General features: G+C 35.1%; 1 protein-coding gene across 12 annotated transcripts in view; it reads right to left on the bottom strand.

Annotated features, from left to right (window-relative positions):
• Nucleotides 1-25,705, bottom strand: part of LOC116666059 (probable G-protein coupled receptor 158) — a 94,924-nt gene that overhangs the window by 50,542 nt on the left and 18,677 nt on the right. For 10 of the 12 annotated variants that reach the window (XR_004322922.1, XR_004322924.1, XR_004322927.1 and 7 more), the window contains one exon: nucleotides 15,390-15,495. Coding sequence is in view for 5 of the 12 variants with exons in the window: in XM_032488104.1 (XP_032343995.1) it covers nucleotides 15,390-15,495 (106 nt within the window). In the remaining 7 variants the exon portion in view is untranslated. Of the gene's footprint in view, nucleotides 1-1,531; nucleotides 1,931-14,633; nucleotides 14,871-15,389; nucleotides 15,496-25,705 lie in introns of those variants that run through there. The other 2 variants (XM_032488106.1, XM_032488105.1) reach the window with 2 other exon arrangements.

Here is a 25,705-nt window from a genome sequence, read left to right as displayed (position 1 = left end):
CTGTGGTATCAGTTGTAACATATCCTCTTTGATTTCTGATTTTATTTATTTGGGTCCTTGCTATTTTCCTCTTGGTAAATTTAGCTAAAGGTTTGTCAATTTTGTTTATCTTTTCAAAGAACCAGCTCTCAGCTTCATTAACCTTTTCTATTGCTTTTTTAGTCTCTAGTTCATTTATTTCTATTCTAATCTTGATTATGTTTTTTCCTTCTGCCAAATTTGAGTTCAGTTTATTCTTCCTTTTCTAGTTCAAGATACAAAATTAGGTTGTTTGCTATCTTTCTTTTTTCTTAATGCAGGTATAAACTATCTGTACATCTGTATAAACTTTCCTCTTACAACTGATTTTGTTGCATTCCATAAGTTTTGATATGTTGAATTTTCACTTATCTCAGATATTTTCTGATTTCCCTTTTGATTTCTTCTTTGACCTATTATTGGTTATTCAGAAGGTGTTATTTACTTTCCACATATTTGTGACTTTTTTAGCTCTTCCATTGTTACTGATTTCTAGTTTAATACCATTGTTGTGAGAAAAGACACTTGATATGATTTCAATCTTCTTAAATTTGTTGATTAGTTTTGTAATCTAATATATGATCTACCCTGGAGAACGTTCCATGTGTGCCTGAGAGAATGTGTACTCTGCTTCTGCTGGATGGAATGTTCTATATATGTCTGTTAGGCCCATTTGGTCTAAGGTGTAATTCAAGTCTAGTGTTTCCTTATTGATTTCCTGTCTTGATTATCTAACCATTGTTTAAAGTGTTATAAAGTCCCCTATTATTATTGCACTGCTGTCTAGTCTTGCCTTCAGATCTATTAATATTTGTTTAATATATTTAGGTACTCCAATATTGCGTATATATATATATATATTTACAGTTGTTATGTCTTCTTGATGAATTGACCCCTTTATATATATCACGACCTTTATACATAGCAGCTTTCTCTCTTGTTAGTTTTTGACATAAAGTCTATTTTATCTGATATAAGTATAGCTATTCCTGCCTTTTAAGTTTCCATTTGCATGGTATCTTTTTCCTTCCCTTCTCTTCAGCCTGTGAGTATCCTTAAATCATAGGCAGCATATAGCTGGGTCTTTTTTTTAATCCATTCAGCCACTCTGTCTTTTAATTGCAGAATTTAAACCTTTTACATTAAGAGTAATTAATATTAGATAAAGACTGACTATCACCATTTTGTTAACTGCTTTCTGATTATTTTGTAACTCCTTTGTTCCATTTTCCTCTCCTGAGGTCTTGTGAATGGATGATTTTTTTGTAGTGGTATGCTTTGACTCTTTTTTTCTTTATCATTTATTTATCTGTTTTAGGCCTTTGCTTTGTGATTACTATGAGGCTTTCAAAATACATCTTATAGTTATAAGAGTCTGTTTTAAGCTTATTAACATGTTAACCTCAATTGCATTAAAAAAAGTATGCAATCAACTGTGGTAACACCCTACTGATAGACTGATTTTCAAATCACATTTGCTTATTTGGATGCTGACATTGGAATAATAATACAAAAATAGCTGGAAGAGGAAGACCGATTCAAACATTCTTTCCAAATTAGAAATAAATTTAATTGTAACTGACCATAACATGCCCAAAATTTAAAACTCTGGAAAGATGTTTTAAATTTTACTGTCAGAAACATTTCAAATAAAGATGCTTTAAAGTTTACTGGCATAAACATTTAAACAAGGTTATCTTTACAAATTATTTATGTATACCTTCTCTAGAAGAGAAAATATAGGGTATTATGTGCCAACCAAACAAGGAGATAACAGTATTTCTTGGATCATAACTGCTCTATTTGAGGTTGGTTGCTGCTGCTGGTCCTTTCACCTCTGTCTCTCACTCCAAACCTCCTTGAATTTGATAAAAGGAAAAGAAAGTAGCTCACCTCATCTTTTCTCTCCCACCTAGAGAAAAATCCAGATTAGCTCTTTATTAGTAAGAGTTGAAGAAAGTTAAAATGAGTTCACTTCAGAGGCAGGCTTTCCCTTCCAACTTCCCTTCCAGTTTCTTCACTCCATAACCACTCCATGCCCTCCCTCCACCACTGACTCTCACCTCCACAACATGCAGAAGAGTGTGCATTCTCAGAGGATAATCTTCCCAGTTATGAATTATAATATGTGATTGACATGTATTATTAGACCTCATAATATTTTCCTAGGGCTCTTTTTTAGTTGTAAAACTCAAGAAGGATCAAATTTCCTCGATCTTCATGCTCACAACACCTGTAAAATATGTGAAGCTAAATGTGTGAAGGAATTCAATAAAATACATTCTAATTGTGGAGTCCTGAACATGAGACCTAAACGGGATTGTGTTCTGAAGGACCAGCTGAAGGAAGATGTTCTGCTGTTTTGATATTTCACATGGCACACGTGGAACCAAATCATGTTTTCTAATACACTCTATTCCTGGTTTGGTTTAAGTCCTACATGCCTTTTTAAAAGCAGAACGAGATGAGTCAGAAAGTAAGTTCCCAAAATTCTCTGAAAGTAGGATATAACCAGCAGCTCATAAACCTCTGGAATCATGGAGTCACCTCAAGAAACCACAACAAGCAATCATTCTAGTTTAAATTAAAAACATGTACTGACCATTTATATCTTATTTTTCAAATGTATAGAAGGCAATGGTAATAAAATGATTCATTTATTATGTTTTCTCAACTAGCAGATATTAAAAGCATAACCATACTTTAAAAGATAGGCAATCACTACTCTGGGAATGCTTGGGACTCCTAGAACCTTGGCCCAAGTTGTGCCATTTCTTAGCCCAACATTTACTGGAAATTAAAACTTCCACATTTCATTTTCCTTTCTGGGAATTAATGGAAATTTTTTAAAGGAGGGGAAAGAAAGACAAGAACAGGAAAGGGGAAAAGAAAGAGAGCAGAGGAAAAGGAAAAGGAAAAAACAAGAATAAAGAAATAAGGAAAGAAGGACAAATGTAGAAACAGAAGGATGGTAGGGGTGATTGGAAGGGAAGGCCAAAAATCGACAGTTTTTTTTAAATTATACATTTATATACACTGAAAAACTTTCTATCAAGAAAATAATCCAATGTTTAACTTGGTGTTTTGATTTTGAGGAAGGGTTTATATGGATTTAGCTGAATAGTATTTGTAAAGCTCTCTGTTTTTATGTCAGAGAGAGAGAGATGCAGTTTTTAAAAGCATCATGTGTTCATTCATTCTTTCAAATCTAGATAAGTGACAAAAATACTTGACAATGGTGAATTGAGAATAATCACTCGTCAATTTGTAGAACCACCTACTCTGAATTCTTTACACCCTTTTTCCAAAATGCATCTATCACAAATGAAAAACTATTATAGAAACTAAAGCACATAACTAAGTCATTATGGCATGTACAGAGTTTTTATTTGATTCTAAAAATAGTAGTAGTTGATTTTAGTATTTGTGATAATAGAAGTTCCCTAAATAAGAATTAAAATCATCAATTTTAATTGAACTCCTATTCGTTTTTAATTAGAACTGCTTATAATGAGTAAATGAAATAAATGAAGTAAAATATAAAACAAATTAAAGTTTAATCTAATTATCCAAGAAAGTTTTCTGACACTAGGAAGAGCATCACGAGTAACTAGGCTGTGCCTGAATCTTCCATTCCCAAAGGAACACGGAGTACCTGGCAAGCAATGGAAGAATGAATCTAAATCTTTCTTTTGGGCGTGATACGGTGATAAAAACTGTCACTGTAAGAGATGCTCTATAACACAAATATATTATGCATGAACTTAAACTACAAAGAGCAGCCGTACCAATAAGATGTGAGTAGCCACAGCCCTTGCCTCAGGGTACTCTTGCATCAGCAACTCATCAGTCCAAATTCCTAATTAAGATATAACCTATATATTTTTTTTAAATAGCTGATCTTCCATTTCCTCATCCATAAAATTGGAAAAATAATAGGTATTTTCCAGGACTGTTTTGAGAATTAAATTCACATAAACATATATATATATATATATGTTTATACACATATGTATGTATACACACACATATGTAGAGGACGTAATAATAGGGCAGGCATCTGATAAAAGTAGCTATTGAATTAATATTAATCATTTTAATATAGCATTATAGGTGTTAAAATTAAAATATGTACAATATACTATAGTGGCACATAGAAGAGAACCAGCTCTGCCTGAAGTGGGGAATAGGCTGCCAAGGGGTCACAAAGGAGCAAAATCTAGGACTCAAAGGATAAGCACGTGGCCAAAATGGGAAACAGTATGTTATTCCAAAGGAAGAGCATGTGCAAATAAATGCATGCATGGAGAAATGAAACACCACAGTAGAATCATGTATGGCAAGTAGCTGGGTATTGTAGAATGAAAACAAATGTAGATTTGGAAAGTCATGTATATAAGGTGGGTTTCATCTCAGAGATTAAGGAGAGTCACTGAAAAATATGAAGTAGTCAACCACAAATCTTTGTGAATGCCCTTATTGGACACCTTGTTATGGCACTTGAGATACAATGTGAACATAACTGATGTGGTTTCTGCCCTCATGAAGCTTACAGTTTAGCACAGAAGATAGACATAAATACATATAAATAATAATTTCAAGCATACAAAGTGCTATGGAAAATAGCTAATATTTATAGAGACTATATATGCAAAGCAGTTTGCAATCATCATGGAATAATTCCCATTTAAAGAAGCTGGAGGCACAGAAAGGTTAAGAAACTCAGGCAATCTGAATCCAAAGCCAGCAATTTTAACTACTATGCAATACTGTCATAAGAAAAAAATACAGAACAATATAATTATCATATCAATTTTTTAAAAATCACATTGGCAGCAGTGCAGACAATGAGTTGAAGAATGAAACTGAAGACAGGAAGAGAGTACTGCAAAAGTCCATGCAAGAAATAACTTGGATCAGAACTAAGTCAGCTGTGGCAGTTGCAGTATGAATGAGAGAAGAAAAAAATTGATGAGATACTGAGGTAGAATTGACAAGAACTCACAAGTGACTGGATGTGGGAGTAAGGAAGAGGGAAAGCTCGACACATTGCCACCAGAGAGACCTGGCTACAAAGCACTTTTGTAACTCAAGAGCTAATCAACCCTGATGGAGGAAAAGAGGTGCAGGATTTCACTTGCAGTCATCCTCACCTACTATCCACCCCCGTCTCCCATTAGATGCAACACATGCATCATTGTTGCAGAAGTAACACAATATTGTACAACTGCCAATCCAATATTGAACCTGTTTAAAGAAAGCTCTGTGAAGTCTTTCACTTAAAAAAAAAGATTCTGGGATCTCTGGCTATTTCAACAAAGGAATAAAACACTAAATTAACTTTTCATTTTACACGTACATGCTATTCATTTGGTCCTAAGAATATCTTGATTGAACACACACAAAAAATATGTTTCCTGAATTCACAGTTCATTAAATAAAAACAAAAATTAAATAGTTGCTGACCAGCTTAACAAATTATAGGAGTAAAATTTCAGACCAATCATAAGAAAATTTTCAGGCATTACCTGCACTAGCTAAGCAGGCACATTAGTCTTCATATATACTTAACAGCAATAGAATTCTATATAGTTCTCCATGCTTAACCTGTGTAAATGACCTTTAATTTACACTTAAAATTCCAATATGAAACCTGAACGGTAGAATACGGTATCTTCTTTGATACTTTGGTCAAAGCTATTAAAAAATAAAAATAAAAATCCTAAAAATATCTTTCTTATTCAAACTAATAAGTGAAATTGTACATGAAGATTTTAACCTGTAATGCAGTCACTATAGTTAGAAATACATATCAAACTCAGTATGCGAAATTTTATTTTAGACAGATTGCCATTTTTAACTAATGTGAATCTGAGGCTGAAATTGTCAGGAGGGAAGATGAAAGGGAGAAGTAGGGGGCAGAAATCTGTCAGTAGGACCATCAGGGTAAGGAAGAGAGAGAAAGAACAGAAACCAGGAAGTGGAGTCAACATCAGAATCATGCAGGAGCTGATGAATGCACTAGATTGGACCTCTCAGATGTTTTGGCCTTGAGACCTCTTTACATACTTGAAAATTACTGAGAATATCAAAGAGCTTTTATTTATGTTGGTTATATCCACTGATATTTACTATTTTAAATATTAAATGGAGAAATTTCCAAAATATTTAATAATTCATTTAAAAATACCAACAAGTTCATAACATATTAACATAAAAGTGTTTATGAAAAATAACTATATTTTCCAAAAATAAAAGACTTAGCAAGGAGAATATCATTGTTTTACTTTCTGCAAATCTCCTTTAAGTCTGGCTTATTAGAAGACAAGTAGATTCTCATATTTCTTTCTGCATTCAATCTGTTTCTATATTATATTTTACAAAGCCTCTGTACACCCATAAGAGGATAGAGTTCAAAAGGCAAATATTGTCTCTGAATTATTAAGAAAATAGTTTTAACTTCACAGATGCCTTTGATAGGGTCTTGAAAACCCCTAGGGGTTCCAGGACCACACTTTTTAAAAGGTGGCAAATGAAAGTGATTTGCAGACCAGCATAAAATTAAGGTCCATAAACAAAGGGGCTTAGCTTCTAAGTCTAAGAATTCTGGGTTTCAACAGAATTAGAATTATAATGGAACCAAGCTTGTAGAGACAATTTTCCACTATCCTATTTCCAAATGTAAATATAGAATCAACTCTATAGACTTTCCTTCAGGTAGTCATGGAATTTTAAAGCAGGAAAAATTGCTTTTGCATGTATTAAAGATTGTACTGACAAGCCAATAGTAAAGTTTACTGAATAATTACATAATTAAGATTGGATCATAGCTTTACTTCATTACAATAATTACGGTAAGATGTTAGAAAGCATTACTGAGGGACAGCTCTCTTTTCTGAAGAGCTATTAAAAAATGAATATCCACATATTTAGAACAGTATAAAAAATATTCCTTTCTGGAGACAGAACATGAACTAAAAGCCTTTTAGAATCTCCTTCAGACTTAAGTGTCTCTGAGTATTTTTATCCCATTGAAATGAGCTCTGACACATCTGATATTTCTGCCTTTACATACTTTTCTATTTCACATACAATAATTGCTGTAAACTTCTCCATTTACAATTCTTCTTTGTTTTTCCTCTTAATTCTTCTCTTTTCAGTGTTTTGGCTCCAATTCCAGCCATGACTCTCACTCAGTTTCATTCACTGTTCCCTATACTTTTCCATACACCTATTAAGTCAGTTTACATTTTGAAATACAAAAATATAATTAAATGTTATACATTCTTCTGCATTATAAAGACAACAGCAACTCAAACTATGAATAAGTTGAAAGAGAGGTGAAAAACATAATGACTTCCAATGACAAAAAATTTTGAAATAGACGCTTGCACATTACTTTGTACGCAAAAGCATTTAAGTTATTTTAATACTTTATGTTCTGCTTGTATCATCAACCACCCACTTGTTCTTTCTCAATCTATAAACCCCAGGGAGGGAAAAACAATGATAAATCGAAACTTGTCCTGGGTGAATACACATAAATGACCTGGTAAAGATACCCCAAAAATAAGAAGGTGGCAAATAAGGCTTTTTTTCTTAGGAAAAAAAAAATCAAGGAATAGAGTTTAACTCTTGTATAATACAGTCAGTTAAAGCTTTCTAAATCAGCCAAAGGTTGTAGCTAAGCAACATGATTCTTCGCTGTGCTCAAAAAGGGGGCTGCCAAGCATCGGTAGCCTCATTTCTCACTGAAAGCTTTGACAAGTTTCCACCATATTTTATGTAATTGTAGCAGAGGGAGTGCCAGATTAGATCTGATTTGCTGTCATAATGGGATTTTTTTCCCTCATAAGTTAATGATGCACAGCTATATTTAACCCCTAAAAAGTCACCCCCAGGCACTCACTGTATATTCTGATGGCCTCTCATATCTAGAATTGGACAAGTAGCAATTTTTCTGCTACCGAATATGACAAAAGCAAAGGTTTAATAGGTAGAGATTTTTTTCCTGATTGACTCCATTATAAATTTAGCTACATACTCCAAATCTGTTCACTAACTTCATATTTCATCAGATGCTCTCTCATCAAATTGCAATCTCATCAAGAAATCTAGGACTTTGAGTTCACATCCATTGTTGTATGTTAAGTCAGTCTTCCTGCCCCAGCCCCTCTCTAGCCTAGCTGTGTGTGCTGATCTCCCACCTTTAAGCTCAGCCACATTTTAATCCCAGGTCACAGAGAAGTTTGGGAGTATTTTAGGTGTTCTGTCTTCAGCAATAGTTAGAATCTAAAATGTATCTATATATTATCATAAACACAGTAGATCACCTTGGCATCCCTGCTCCCAGTGAGTTCCAATCTTCCATAGCCACCTTTGTTGTTTTATTCCTACATTCTGATTTGTATTCTAATTCCCTGCTAGGAATGGGTCCCTTTCCTTAACACCTGCCATCTTAACTGATGCCCAGACAATGTGTACAGCCCTTGCCAAACTCTACCTACGGTGATGGATCTTATCACTTGGGTCCAGTCCTCCCACTGGACATTCCTACCATCCCCAGTCACTGCCAGGCATTGAAACAAGAGTACTACCACTGGCAAGAAACTTCTGCTGCTGCCACTCACATACCTACAAGATGAAAGCCTGCTATATTGATCCTAATCCAAATTTCTATGTGAGCTTGCCATACGCTCTTGGAAATTTGTTTTGGCCACCTAGAGCTAGATCAGTTCTTCTTGATTGGTATATTCCTAACCAATTAGTTAAGTATAAGATTCCAGCATGCCTCTTGGCTGAACTCCTATGGGTAAAGTCACAAGACTAACAGTATCAGCCCATAGGCTGTTACCAGTCAGTGATTCTCTCTCCAAACTGCCATATGTCACTCATAGTATCTTTGTATAGTTTAAATTCCTGAAATACCACTTCTACTTTCACGACCTTAATCAAGTTACTTAAACCACTCTTAAGTCTTAGTTTTCTCATTTAGAAAAGAGGAATAATAATATATAATTAAGTCTGAGATGGATATGTCTTATTTTTTATTACTAAATAATTATTTTCTTACACACAGATTGAAAAACAAACTTATATCAAGAGGATACTTCACTTCTGGTGTCTCATGGACTTTTCAGACTTGGGCTAAAGAAAACTCAATTATTAGCAAATATTATCAAAAGTGCCTTTACCTACACCACTCATGAGAGATCTTATAAATAAGATCTTGTAAGGGCTTTTTTGAAAAACATTTTATGTAGTCCACGAAGTTGACAAAGTAGAAAGCTATAAATTAAGATTTAATGATTCAAAGTACTGCCAATGCAAGGATAATCAGAGCATTGCTTTTGGATGGAAATACCTTTTAATTGTTCCCTTTAACATACGTCAAAAGTATAAAATCTCAGGGTTGCAAAGAAATTTAAGAGGCACCTAGTCCAACTGTACAGCCAATGTTGCATGAAGTTTTTATGAGTCCTGCAAAATTCTGTCAAGTTGTATCTTTCATGTTGAAAATACTAAAGCTGGTAGCATCCTCACCAAGTGGTCATTTAGGCTATATGTGATGCCACAACTCTAATACATAACTTTACAATTTCCTTTTTAAAAAAATATATATTCAATTTTTGAACAATTCTGATTTCTATAAAGTTCCACTTGCACTGAGCTAAACAGAGCCTTTTGCAATCCCTGTTGGTTTACTTTTAAGTCACAGCTTAGCCCCTGGGTCCTTTCAGTAAAAGTATAAATATCCATATGCTAGCTATTTTCATATTTGAAGACAGTTGTTAGATCAACCACAGGTCTTCTCTTCCCTGGAAAAACATTCTCAATTTCTTTGATTCTTCAAAATACAAGGTGTCAAAGTCCTTAATAATACTAATTTTCTCTTCTGAATGGACCTCAATTTCTATGTTGAATTGCAATTCAATATATTGAATGTTTTATATATGTTCTATAAATTTCTATATTCCTTGTCACACTATTTCAGGTGTTTTCTGCTGAGTTGAGAATACAGTGAGATGTTAACCTCCCAAAATCCAGAGAACAACCTAAGACTAAGTTGGCTTTCACTACTGTAGTTTTGCAGTCACACCACACTGTTGACTCATATTGAACTTTCAACTCTTCTCACAAATATTTTTCACATGTGCTACAACTCAGCCATACCATTCTTCCTATGCTCAAAAGTTAGGTTATTTGATTCATTCAGGATCTTTCTTTTGTTCCTATTAAGTTTCATCCTGATAGATATGTCAATTTATCTAACTCAGCAGTATCTTTTTAGTCTGATTTTTAACTTCAGATGAATTTATTATTCTTAATTACTTGCTTTCTCGTATCATTATTCAAAGAACTGATGAACATTCTGGCCAGCACAAGGCCGCAAATAAAACCCTATAATAAACTACTTTTCTAGTTTCAAGACAGAAATATTGACAGTGGTTACTTGGTTCCTACATTTGCTTTCAAATTTCAATGTATTACCTTTTACATTTGACCATCTATTTGGATTTACAGAGTATATTATTTTAAATTGTAAAATATTTACCAATTCTTCATAGTAAGATGGTCTGTGACCTAGAAAATCTTCCCCACACAAAGATTTTCTGATTATCTCAAAGCGAACTACTCATTTCTGAACTTGAAGATTGGTTATGCATCACTCTTTACAAAAAAGGCAAATGTTCCAAATATGCTGACCTACTCTATGATGACAAGTGCTTGTCAGTGGTGTCTATGAAGCAGGTATTTTTTTTTTTTTAATATATAAGCTATTCCTTCAAAGTAAATGTGACATTTTAATAATCCATGAGGAAGCCTTTTGAAGTGAGCATTTTGAAAACGGATATTTGGAAATGTTTTCAGTATTATGTGGTTTCTGTTGCCAAAAGCTATAAATACTCACATAGCCATACAATTTAAACTTGGAAATAAAATTTCCTAATCTGTTTAAAAGTATTCTCTGTGAAAGTTTGAGTGGACTTTTAACCTATTCTTTTAAAATATTAACATGCCTAGCTTTCCAATTAGTTTTCAGGGACCATTTGACATTAGGTAAGATGAAAAACTGCCAGCTGTATTTCTGAAAAAAGACAAAACAAATGGAAAAAAAAAAACACCTTTGCAAAATTAGTAGTTGAGACTGAAAAATGAACATTATAATTTAGCAAATACAGTCGACAATTTATTTTTTAAATTTGGACTAACATATACTTATGAGGCATATTTTCAACTATGACAGACATTAAAACTAAGTATAAAAATAAACTGAACTTAGAGACCTCTGAGTCACTGCATTACTAAGTATTAAACTAAAAATTTTTTAAATGATGAAGCAGAATCATAACACTGTCCCTGAAAATTTTTCAAAAATTGTAACTCAGTCAACTACATTGCTCTCATTAAAGATATGTTTATTTTTACAAGATATAATCTACATTAAAATATCATTTCATCTTTATCTCAACCCAATTAAGTTTCCTGATTTATAATATACAGAATATATAACAAAAGATGCATATACTTTGTAGACTAAAAATATACAAATACTCTGGGTGGATGCTTAAGGCATTTTTACTAACAGAGTATATTCAAATAGTTTCAAGACCACTGTCCTAATGTTTCCTATTTCAAATAACGACTTAAAAAAAAAATCTTCTAATGGAAACAAAGCAAAAGAAAACCTTTCAAACAAAAATGAGTAGCAATTTATTTGAGTGTTTTTAATAAACTATTCTGTAGGAAAGGATTTTGTGTACTCAAAGCAAACAATGGTATGGAAATAGGTCAAGAATTATTTAAATGGATACTGAAAATATAGGCAGGTCCAGGTAGCAGTGACCTGGATCAGTTATGAAAACAGCCAGAATAATCCTGCAATCCAGCTCAGGGTGTCAACTCAAATCTTATTTTACTATGCCCTTCAAAAAATACTTAGTGGCCTCCTAGACCCTATAACAACCCAAACTTGCTGAGAGATAATTTTCCTCACCAACTCTCCCATGCCTTTCTAAAATGCTCCTGAGGCTTTGGTCATTGGTTTCATACCACTTAGCTGTTTCTGACATCAGACTTGCTGTACTAGTTTAAGATAACTTGGAGGCTGAAAAGTCAATACACTGGGGAGAAAATTTTTAAATGAAAAGTTTGCCTTAATTATAACTTTGAAATTGGTAATTCCCTCAAGTATTTATAAGAAAATAATGTTAAACACTGGCAAGATAAAATCACAGTAAACATGATGAGTGCCCTTGTTTCTTATAATGTGGATATTCATCAAGACAGGCCCCTACACCCAATGATCCTGGGGTCTATAACAGAAGATTTGTGACAAGGAACAAAGGAGATGAAAAATGCCCTGGACAAAAGCTTTTCTTTCTGTTTTCTCAAGCAGTAAAAAGGTCAATAGAAGCCAGTTCCTAGTCTCCAGTTCACATCACTACAGGGAACGACTGAACTAGTCACAAGTCTGAGGATGTGCCCTGAGTGACCAGCACCAACTACAGAAGCTTAGAGAAGCCCAACAGAAAAGTATGAAGAGTTCCAGGCCAGCCCCATGCAAATCACACGACCCACCAAGGGCCTCATGGGCCCAGCCTAGGACACCAAGATCTCTTCCTCCCAATCCCAGGACTGGGCAAGGAAAGGGGTGGAGGGATCCAGAGTTCAAGTCAAAACATGCATTTTGTAGACTCAGTGTTTGTTGATGTTATTTTTTGATCACTGAACCTCTTTCTACAACATATTCAAATGAGATTCATTGAACTGTCAGTTGTCTTACAGGATATGTTTTTCCTGTTTCTCTTATAGGAATTGAATAAATACAATGCTCCCATATATAATGCAAAAAGTTAAATATTTCACCCTAATTTTTGTTAACCAGAATAGAGGGTAATAGTTTATCTTGAAATAAATTAGTTTATCTGAAAGCTTTAAAGAGATGGAACACATAGAAAATTAATAATCCTGATGCAATGAAAATAAATCAATATTCCAAAAGGAGAAAGAAGTTCTTCCAATAAGACCATCTAGTCAGATAAATAAAGAAGAAAAAACTACACGGAGATTATTAGAGGCAAGCAGCAACTGTAATAGACTGATAAGTTAATATCTCCCTGTTTCTAGACAGACTGCTTATTGAACCACCCAGGAGCACCACTCAAACAAGGCTATACAGAAATGAGCACATACAGAATAATATCCACAATAGACCCCCATGCAGAAAAAAATTCCACTCTGGCTGAAAGACAAAGCTACATGGCTATATGCCATTGGCATGGAGATAGGTAATCCGGGTAAAGATATTTACCAAATCAGTGAATGAAATTTGTATCTTTAGAAATGTCAGAATCACCCAAAGGGAAGTAGAAACTCAGAAAAGTTCAAAACCATAAGAACAGATAATAAAGGGAGGTGAAAAGATCGTGACTTCTGTGACTTGACAAGACAGAAACATCCTCTCTACATAATCGGGTCCCAGTTTGGGGTGGGAGTGAAGGAAGTGAGGGCTGTGTGGAAGGCTGGCTACATGGAGGTTGATGGAGATGTGAGAGTGGGTGTGGGGGTTGTGGGAACATGGTGGGGATGTGTGATGGCTTAGAGGATGTCAGTGATTGTGGAGATTTTTAGAGGGATTAGCGGGGGGGGAAGGCTGAGGGATATTGTGGTGGGAAGTGTGGAGGGCAGGCACAGGTATGTGTGGAATGTAGGGGGGGTGTGGGGAGCTGTGGGAGATTATTTGGGTGGTGGTGGCCTATAGGAACATGTGGCTTATGTGTGGCAGGATAGTGGGGCGTGCACATGGGAAACATGCAATGAGCATACGTATATGTGTGCACATCTGTCTATACATCTTTTTGTGTGTAATGGCACAGATAAGTGCTTCCTGTTAAATTTCCTTTTGATTTAAAATTCCTAACCTTACAATTGCACTATGTACAACCATCTTTCACATGGGCAAAAATTCAAATGGAAGATGTAGATTACTCTATTTATGGGAATAGCCCCTATTTTAAAAGGCAAAAGATTTATACAATCTGAAGAGAAACCAGAGTATCAGCCCCTATTTTAAATAAATCAAGCTGACTTTTCTCATAAATTCATGGACTCAAAGTTGAGAAAGCCCAAGTACTCAAGGTCAGGAACTTTATTGTACATTTGTTTCAGAGAATTTGGGGGCCTCACAGATAGATTACTGAAAATGAAATGAAGATGGAATCACAAGTCCTCTTTGAAATGACAAAAGACAAGTGACACTAATTTAAAAAGACACATGCACCCCAGTGTTCATAGCAGCATTATTTACAATTGCTAAGGTATGGAAGCAACCTAAGTGTCCACCAACAGAATAATGGATAAAGAAGATGTGGTATATATATACAATGGAATACTACTCAGCCATAAAAAAGAATGAAATTTTGCCATTTGCAGCAACATGGATGGACTTGGAGGGCACTATGTTAAGTGAAATAAGTCAGACAGAGAAAGAAAAATGCTATATGATATCACTTATATGTGAAATCTAAAAAATACAACAAACTTGGGAATATAGCAACAAAAAAAGCAGACTCACAGATATAGAGAACAAACTAGTTATTTCCAGTGGGGAGAGGGAAGCGGGGAGGGGCAACATAGGGTTAGAGGAACAAAAAGGGTTATTATGGGATTACATGAAATTATTTGTATGAAACTTGGAAACTATAAAACACTATAGAACTTAAAGAATATTTCATTAAATAGAAAAATTAATTACTAAAAAAAAAAGTGACAGTCTTATTTCTAGAAGTATGATCTCTATGCCTGTTCCTCACCAACCAGAGTCGTGTGAAATCAAGTATGGATAGGAACTGAAAGTTGGGAAAAAAACACATCAAATATACACATTTCCTTTCCAGGTTACTATGTAGAGTTTTCTCCTTATTTTCAAAATCACCCTGCCATACTTTCTCTTTTGCTTCTCTAGCAGATGGCAGGGTGTCTGAATGAATACCATCAATGTTTCAACAAGCATCATACTCCATAAAAATGTGCATAATCTGGTTGATCCCTCCTGGGACTGGTTTCTCACTTCATGGCTATTTTAATTTCCAGCCCATTTTGAAGAATAGGGTCAGCCTTCTACTAAAGCCAAACTTCAGAAATAATTTTAGTTTCAGCCTTCTCTCAGTCCCCAAATGAACAGTTATTCTGCACAAATTTCATTTTCTAATCTTCTTTCATTTCATTTGGCAACATTCACACCTGCATAGGAGATTTTTTTCCCCCAGAGATGCCTCTTGTTCACTTTTCCACACAAATACAATATATTCAAAGGTAATATATTTCTGAGCTTCCGACTTCAGAGAACTTTATCTCCATGTTCTTACCTCTGAATTGTTAAGGTGACACTTGTGAGTTCCTGAAAACCAGCCATCACTTGAACACTGGTCAATGTCCACTTTCTGAAGATTTATGTCAACTTTCATGACACCCCTTAAAAACAGAGAAAGACAGAAAGAACAAATTAATCTGGGCTTTTGCAATTTCTAACTCTTTATTCTACCCTAGAAGTCAGACAAATCAGCATAAAGAATGCACTAAAAATTTTCAAATTTCCCACTCATATTCATTGAACGGGTACCAACTGAAGATAGAGACACAACAGAACAAAATCAGCAAGTATTATTTTTATATAAATCCCAAAGGTAGGGGCTCTATACTTTTCACTGTCTTCAACCCCCTGTATAATGACTGGCACCCCGTAGGTGTTCAATAAAGATTTGTTGATTGACCAAACTTGGGACAGTATTGCTCCAGACATGGTAGCAAAGTTGACTCTGATTTAATATCTGTACCCAGTACCCATTCTATTAAAGTAAAAAAAAAATTAAAGCTCTTATTTCATTTCTTTCTATTTCTAGTTCCCAACGCAAGGCCAGGGATGGGGAAGTTGGGACAAGGTGGCAAGGGTGCTTAATTAGGAGAAAGACAGTGTCAGAAAATAAGCATCTCTTTCCTCTGATCTTCTATCACAGTCATTTTAATCAGTTCTTCAGGTCTTCCAGTGTTGCACACCAGAGATTTGCATCATCCACAGAAGTACTGATTAGTATTTATTCTTTTAAGGCTAGAAAGAAGAACACTGCATTTCACTTACCCATTTGAGAAAAGTCATTAAGAAAGAGAACTCACAAATTCAGAGCCAAAAGCAAAATTGCAAAGGAAGTTCCAACTTTAAAATTCCTCCATTTTTGCCAACAAATATCCCTACATTATCCTAAGATCGCCCTCTTCTATTTTTCACCACCACCAGCATCCCTAGCAGTAGAAGCAACAGACATACCTGTCCTACACTGAACTACTGCAGCTGGGCTTCATTGAAATAATTTTTCTGTGGACTGGGCCGTGAAGTCCACAGCTCTGTAATGTCTTTTTTCACAAACTTAAATAAAGTAGAAACACTCCAATAAAACTCACTAAACATAAAAACACATGTTCAAGGTCCCATGTTCCCCACTGAAACTATTTTCATTATGATATTATTAAATGTGTACAAACATAAAGGTAGGCTCAAATTCCTTATATTATAGCTCTTCCAGCTACAACATACACATATACACAAAATAACAAAACAAATGCAAATGAAACTGTTAAGCCAACAAATTTGAAATTTAAAATATTAATTTAAAAACACCAATGATTACATTTTTCCACCTCTCAGAAAAGGGATATGATACCAACTGCTAGCTCAGCAAGCCTATTTTACCATGTTATGACTCATTTTTCTCATCTCTTTTCTCCTTTCAAGCTACTGTGAAATCATCTGACAGAGTGGCTTCACGTCATTGGGGCTTCATCTAGAGTGAATAAATCATTTACTTCTTAAGGCTGCCTCTGTTCTTGCTAACCTGTGACAAAGTATGTACTACACCACATAGTGCTAACAAGCAGGCACGCCAAAACCTCCTGTCAGTACTCGGATGTGCAGGCAACCCAGAATATGTGTAAGTTCACTTCTCAGGGGATCACTGAAAGGAAAACCCAAACGTTTACCATAAAAAAACTTACAAATCCTTCCGAGAAATAGCTGCAGTTTGCAAAACATTACTATTGTGGACCATAATTCCATAAAACAAATGCTATTCATGTGATAAATAACTGAACTCCCAAGTAACTGAATGCCTTGACCCAGTTCACTCCATCACTCTTCCAACAAATACTTATCACCTGGAATGTGCATAGCAACATGAGAAGCCATGAAGGTGAACCATACAGGTCCTGCCCAAGCAATCCCAAAAGGTTTAAGATGTCTTAAAAAGTATCAGAATGTTTCATGGAGAACAGATGCTAAATCCTGGGGGATGTGGAAAGTTACCATTTGGGGTAGAGCAAGAATTCCATAAATATTGGCTGACTTGTTGACTGCCTTCACCCACCAAGATTTCCCACAGAACTATGTTCTATCAGGTCCTGCCAATCATGCAAGCCCACTCTCGGCTCTACTCATGCTCTTCGGAAAATAACATTCTTTTTCTAATTCATTCAATACATCACCTATTGAGCACCTACTATGGGCCAAAATTATTCTTGGTCTTTGAAATACATTAGTAAGTCAGAGGGAAAAAAAAAAAGTTCCTGCCTTCATGGAGCTCATCTCCAGTGTGGGACAAATAATAAATCATGGCTATAATAAATAAGTAAATTATGTTACACATTACAAACTAAAAAGAGCGGAGAAAAAAAAATTCAAGCAGGTAAGGAGGATGGGTGGGAACAGAGGGTAGGTTATAAAAAAATTTTTTTAAGGATGTCAGGATAAGCCTCACTGAGGTGAGATTTCTAACCCAATGGTTCAAGGTATAATCATAGCAAGTTTGTACTCACACACTTCTTCAAGGACACAAAATTTCCCACTGGACTAAGCACAAAATGGGATTCATCCCCAAAAGAGATCTGTGATTTCCCTAATGTTCTCTCTCCATCAGTGGGCTTCCATCCATCCAAGTCCATAACCTGTTCATTCTGAAACTCACCCCCTGAATGAAAACAGTTGCCAAGTTCCTTAGATTCTACTCCCTGTCTGCTTCCTGTATCTCGACCCGTACCCACCATTTCTGCTGTTTCTGCTCGGTTCAGGCCTTCATCTCAGGGAGCTAAAAAATTTTTTGTAATAGTTTACTAATTTAGACCTGTCTGACTTTGCTCCAGGTGAGGATCTCAGTTTGTAGGTCCTGACGTTTATACAGTTTAGGGTCCTTCTTTAAGAAACAAATACAAAATCATGAATATAAATTTATATCACAGTATGACCTTTGGCCCTACATCTTTGTGTTATAACTGCTGGATGGGTTGTAAGATCGTTACCAGAAGGTATTTCTATACTAAGATGGCTGGCGGTAACTTAGCTATAGACAGATGTGACTATAAGCTATTTTAATATATGTTACTAAATAATGCAGAACTGATCCTTAACCAATTTCCAAAAATGCCCACAGCCTAGGAAAATGTAGTGGAGGGAGTTTATAGTAGAAAGAGACCATTCAGTTAAATCTTCCTTTTGCAAATTTTACAAAAAACAGTTGACCACAAAACTCGTTAGTGCCCATTCCATGACTTTAGAAAGTTCCCATACAAGCCAGCAGCCCTAAAGCTTAAGCATCAAACACTGCTGTCTGTTTAATCTTTGAAACCTGTAAATATGATCCTCATAATTCCCTGCTTAAAATCAGTATTTCCCACTTTTGTAAAGAATAAAACCCAGGCTCTCTGGTGTAACATTATATCCAGGCCCCTTCTACTTCCAACTCTCCACTCACTCTCTTGCATACATTCACTTGTTCCAGACAATTCAGAACTACACGTGAGGCCCTAAATAATTCATGCTATCTCAGAAAATCATTCTTTTATAGATACCTTCATACCTAAAGCCCCTTTGCCTAAGCTGTGCTTTACCCATCATAGCTCCTACCCGGTTCCTTTCTAAAGCCTTTCACGAACTCCAAGTCTCATTTATAAACTAACTCTCTATTCTCCCCATTAAACACTGTGCTTACCTTCTTTATACCATTAGCACTCTTTACTATAATATTTGATTTTTAATGATGTTTTTCTCACCAGACTAAAACTTCTATAGCCCATGTCTTTGTAATATTTTCCGTCAACTCCTAAATCTGCCCACCCCCAAAATTAACCCTGAAAAAACTGCAGATACTAGGGAGATGCAAATGGTAGCTACAATAACAATGACCAAAAAAAGAAGAGAGAGACAAAGAGAAACTAAAAACCATTATGAACTTATATGGGTGAATGAATGGAAAGAAAAACTAGATAGGTTGAAGGAAAGTTTTGAAATCCTGCTTTTGTTTCTTCACCATGTTACCTTGGACAATAATTTTCCTTCTCCATCACTCCAAAAAATTGACAGTAACAGCCCATGTAGTCCTTTGTTAAGACCTCAGAAAGATCTAAGGCAGTGTTTCATAGACTCTTTCAGCGAGACTAAAGGACTTCTGATGGTCATATGGGTATGCCTCAAAGACCTTCTCTGTTAAACAGAGATTCTAAGATTCTCAAGGCTTTACTGCATAGCAACCACAGGGCCTAAGATAGAAAACTTATCTTAAAAGAGATTTGTAAATGTCGCTTTCATCTAGTAGAATGAACTCCAGTAAGATTCATGGAAAACCCACATTTTTCAATGAACAGCATAGACAGGAGAACTATCATCTTGAATTAAAAGGAAATGAGTACAAAATTGTAAAAGATACCTCCCCCACCCCCACCCTTCTATGGGCATGAAGCAAACTGAGAAGGCCACCCAGCAGCAGAGTCAGTTTCTTAAGGAAAAGGAAGGCTAGCTCAGAGGAGAGACTCTAGAGCCCAGAGGGTAAAGCCAGGACCTTCAGAGAATTTTCCCAGGGAGCAGGACTGGTTCTAATCAAGAGATTGGTGGTATGTGTTGAAGTGAATTTCAGAACTGCCATAGACTAGTAACTGCTATGTGCATCCTGCTTCTTTAACTGAAGTGTTATTGTAGTTGTTCAATCTCTTAACCACATTTGGATGTTGAGGGGATACTGGGGAGAGGGGACAGATTTAATACTTCTTTATAGGTCGTCAAATTGAGAGGTACTATATGTGAGGAACCATACACATAGATACTCATGCCCATCTGGATCTCATTCAAATCCAGACTTTTAAGACAATATCACAATGAAATGAGACTGAGGGTGGGGGACTTGAGAGGGATAGGTGTATTTTGCATATAGGAAGCTCAGCTACCCTGAGATTATCCTGCGGTGAGTAATACAAGATGCCAGGTGGAGTAAATGTGGAAGGAGAGTTTACTGAGCAGTTCCCATACATCCCCCAGCTATTCCAAACATCCCAGTCCAGTTGCCAGATATACGAGTGCATAAGCCATCTTAGAAGTGGATCTTCCAGCCTCAGCCACCCTAGCTGATACTACATACATTAGAAACAAACTGCTTAGCCAAGCCCTTCCCAGATTTATGATACACAGAACTGTGAGAACAATGAGGGGAGGGTATAGATCATTGGTAGAGAGTGTGTTTAGCATGCAGGAGGTCCTGGGTTCAATCCCCAGTACCTCCATTAAAAAAAATTAAATAAATAAACCTAATTACCTACCAGCCCCCCAAAATAAGAAAAAAACTTCACAGAACTGTGAGAATAAAATGCTTGTTTCATGCCCCTAGGTTTTCTCAGTAATTTATTATGCAGAAATAGGTGACTGAAACATCTAACCAATATAGATACTGTGTATTGGGAAGGAAACAGTAGATTAAGAGAATATAGCCACCAAGAACATAAACGCACCTAAGTGCATGCACGTGTGTGTTTGTGTCTGTGGGTGTATCATCAACAATTGACATAACAAGAGAAATAAACAATTGTATTTGGAAATTCTGACATACCTCTCTGAGAAACTGATAAATCAAAGAAGCAATTAGCAAATATCTCAACATTATAATGAGTAGACTTAAACTATTTAGGCATATATAAGGTACATGGTCTTCACATGACAATTCATTTTCTATTTTAACATGCACAGAATATTAACTAAATATTTACCAAAAATAAACCAGCGCTATTTCAGAGAGAACCTTAGATTCCAAAGAATCAGTGTCATACACACTATGTCCTTTAGTCATAAGCATTAAATTATAAATTAAGTTTCTTAAAAGGATAGCTTAAATACACCCTGCATGTTTGGAAAATAAAAACAAATTCCTAAATAACCCTTAGGTTGAAAAAGAAGTTAATGAATACTTGGATTTGAATGGCAGTGAATACACTACAAGTAAAACAGAATCCTGGAACAGGGTTAGAAAAATGAATGAACCTAAGCCTGGGGCAGGGAATATGCAAAATACGACTAAAGCATCATTTTCAGAAAATAAGAACAAAGGCATGTCAAAAGGACACAAGCCAACTTAAGAGAGTTCCCAGTTGTGAAAGTTGGAGCAATCTGAACCATGAAATAAATTATAATATTGGATTCAACACCTAAAATAAATATCCCTAAGTCCATACTCATATAAATAAATGACTAAGTAACTACATGAGGAAGAAGAAACAACTCTTCATTACAAAAGAATTTCATCTCATACATTTAGAAGGAATGAGAGAAATAGGAAATCATCACTATTAAATGTTGCAGGCAAGACCTGCTGATAAACCCTAAAATTAGTGGGGAAAACATTAAGAAGAAACAGGATATTTGAATAAGCTCAAAGTATCTCACCTTCTCCAAAACATTCATTCATTACTGTAGTGGTTTTAACATGTATCCAAAATTTGTTGATACTCCTCCCTCCAGGAAGAAGTTAATTCACTTTCCCTCGGGTATAAGCTTAACTTAGTAATTCACTTAGAATAAAGAATGGAAAGGGGAAAATAGTAACTTTAGAGTGGAGAAACGTGGCAGGCATCACACCAACCAAGTGATTAAGGTCTCCATCACCAATAATAAGATATATAATACTGTGTACTCTGGTATGGTGCAATGAGAAGGGCATTTACCCTCTGTTGTATTCTTCCGAGAAGTCCAAAACCACAATCTAATCATGAGAAACCATCAGAAAAATCCGAACTGAGGGATATTCAACAAAATATCTTCTCCGCACACTTCAGAAGTGTCAGCTGATAGTTGATAACGTAAGAGAATATTGTTTATAAAGACAAGGAAAGGCTGAGAAACTATCACAGACTTCAGGAGACTAAGGAAATATGAAAAACAAATGATATATTAGTTTGCTAAGGCTGCCATAACAAAGTCCCCAGACTGAGTGATTTAAACAACAGAAATTTATTTTCTCATAATTCTGGAGGCTAAAAGTCCAAGATCAAGGTGTCACCAGATTTGGTTTCTTTTGAGGCCTCTCTCCTTGGCTTGTAGATGTCTGTCTTTTTACTGTGTCTTCACATGGTCTTCACTTTGTGTGTTCCTGTGCCCTAATTTCCTCTTAAGAGGACACAAGTCATGTTGGATTAGGGCCCATCCTCATTTTAACTTAATTACCTATTTAAAGATCCTGTCTCAAAATACAGTCACATTCTGAGGTACTGTGGACTAAGACGTTGGCATGTGAATTTGGGGGAAAATTCAGCCTATAAGATATAATATCCTATTTGGATCCTGGAAGAGAAACAACATTAGTGGAAAAACAGGAAATCTGAATAAAATCTGTAGTTGAGTTAATAGGGTTGTACTAATATTAGTTTCTTTCTTTTTTTCTTTCTTTCTTTTTTTTTTTGGTCTAATCAAAAACATGCCTTTATATTAGTTTCTTACTTTTGATAATTTTACATAAGATGTTAATGTTACAGGAAGCTGGAGGAAGGGTATGTGGGAACTTTCTGTATTATCTTTGCTAATCTTCTGAAGGTCCAAAAGTATTTCAAAATAGTTCAAATAAATTAGTTATAAAGAAACTAAATTTCTTTGAAAAGATAAATAAGGGAGACTCAAATTAAAGAGAAAATATGCATATAAACAGAAAATAGGCAAACAATACACAGAAAAACAGATACAAAGGAATGTTTGTAAAACTGGTATTATGACTGATTATTCTATAACAAACGTAAAGAACTAGAGGAAATCAATAAAAAGGATAAATTGATACAAAATGTAAAAGGCCAAATTTGCCCTAAGAGGGAATGTGAAATTTGAATACAACCATAAGCATAAAAAATTTTTAAATCATTCATTTCCCAGAAAAACTTCAGGCCTTCATGCATGATTTTGTACATGAATTCTAGCAAATTTTTAAGGAACAGTTCTCTTATTGTTACAAGTTCCTAAAACCAAAAAAGAACTAAAACCATCCAATTTATCTTACATGGTTTTGCTTCCAAACCACATAAGAACAATACTAAAAAAAAAAAAGTAGTCGCATTTTAACTATGCATATAAATCTAAGAATCCTAATCAAAATATCGGCTAAGCAAATATTAAAATAATTAAAATAATTACACTTCATGATCCACTGGAGTATATCTCAAGAATAAAAGTATGTTTCAATATTAGAAATAATATCAGTGAAATTCACAGCTTACTAGGAGAAATGAGAAAAAATTATGTTGTTTTAACCAATATAAAAATGTACTTTACAAAGTTCCAACACCTAACTTTTTTTTAATGGTAAACTAGAAATAGAAGGAAATTCTTAACTTAATAAAACCTGCCTCTATCAACCCTATACTTAAAGGAAAAACTTAAAAGATGTTCCCTTTAAATCAAAAACGTTTACTGTCATTGATGCCATTTAACACTTACTAAAAGTCACAACTAATTCTATAAGGAAAAAAGTGAGATGTAAAGATCAGAAGAGAAGCAATTAAACTGTCATTATTTGTAGATGACATGATCACTTATCTAGCAGTAAAATCAACAGACAAATATGAGAACAATAAGAAAATTCAGCAAAGTTGTTAGATACCAGATAGCGTTTCTCTATACCAACAATCTCCAACAAAAAGTCAGCACTAAAAATATGCCATTTAAAATAGTAACAGAACTTATAAATTCTCTAGTAATTAAGAGTACACATGGTGGGGGAGAGTATAGCTCAGTGGTAGAGTGCATGTTTAGCATGCCTGAGGTCCTTGGTTCAATCCCCAGTACTTTCATTAAAATAAATAGATAAACAAACAAACAAACAAACCTGCTTACCTCACCCCAAAACAAAAGCAGAACAAAAAATGAATAAATAAAATATTTGTTTAAATACACATAGAATACACAAGGTACTGGGGATTGAACCCAGTACCTCCATTTAAAAAAAATAATTTAAATAAATAAAATAAGTAAATCAAGAATATATGAAACTTACAGAGAAATTTTGTAACTCTAATGAAGGACAAAATAGATCTGAATAAATGGAGAGACATTTTATGTTCTGAAAGGGAATAATTTTACTGTTTTAAAAATGTCAGTTCTCATCCAATGGAGCTATAAATGTAATGCAGAATCAATCAAAATTCTGTAGATTTTTTAGAAATTTGATAGCATACTTTAAGTAGAAAAATAAGAGTCAGCTGTGAAAAGGGGAAAGAGATAGGCTTTCCCCAAGCAAATACTGAGACATATTACCCAACCACAGCAATAAAACATTATAGTGTTGACAGGAGAACAGACATGGGAAGTGGTTGAACAAAATAGAGAGCTCTGAGACATACATGTGCATGTAAGGCACTTATATGTAAAATAAAGGAGGATAGTGTTGGGAACCTGTCTCACTAAATATAACTGAATCCCTACTCAATACCATGTATAAAAGCGAACTCCCAATACACAGCCTGTGAAAGGTACAACTTTAAAGATACTGATGATACTTATATCATCAGTAGTCGATGATATAAGAGAATGTTTTTGTGGGAAGGCATTGAGAGTTCCTACATGAAACCCAAAAGCATAAACTGTAAGGCCAAATTTTGACTAAGTAAATAACATCAGAAAGTTTTAAAAATTCTGCTCAAGGGAAAATATTACGGGCAAAGTTACCTGAAAGGTGACAGATTGGGTGACACTGCAGTTCTAAAATTGACAAGGAAACAGTACCTAGAATACAACAGGATCTCTTCCAGTACAACAGAAATACAGGAATCATAATAGGAAATGGGCAAAAGCTATGAACAAGCAGTTTACAAAAAAAGTAAACCCAACAGGCTTACAAGCACATGAAGAGATGCTTAATAAGCTCATTAGTAGCCAGAGAAATGCAAATTAAAGCAATAGTGAGATACCACTTTACAGTCATTAAACTGGCAAAAAATTAGAAAGCTGTGTAGTGCCAAGTGCTGGCAGGGATGTGAGGCCATAGGAGCCAGTACGCCATGCTGGTGTGTGTGTAGACTGATGCAGCCTGTCTTGAGAACAACCTTGCAATATTTTGTAAAATCACATTTAGCACCCCCTGTGACCCAGACATCCTGCATTTTGGTTTATCTTTCAAGGAAATTCTCATGCAGGTCCATAAAGGGGCATTTAAGCTAACCACAGTGTTATTGCAATGGCAGGGTAGTGAAGACAATTTGGGTATTTATCCCTAGAACTGGACATTTTCCACACACTATGCAGCATTAGAATATTACGTAGTAGTAGAGAAATGGACTGATTGTATGAGTAGTAGCAGAAAGATTTTTAAAAGAGATTTCTATAAATAAAAAGCAGAAGCAT

The sequence above is a fragment of the Camelus ferus genome, chromosome 9 (genome assembly GCF_009834535.1).
Source record: "Camelus ferus isolate YT-003-E chromosome 9, BCGSAC_Cfer_1.0, whole genome shotgun sequence".
NCBI lineage: Eukaryota > Metazoa > Chordata > Mammalia > Artiodactyla > Camelidae > Camelus > Camelus ferus.
The sequence above is the reverse complement of the archived record's forward strand: the minus strand, read 5'-3'. Positions and strand labels throughout refer to the sequence as shown.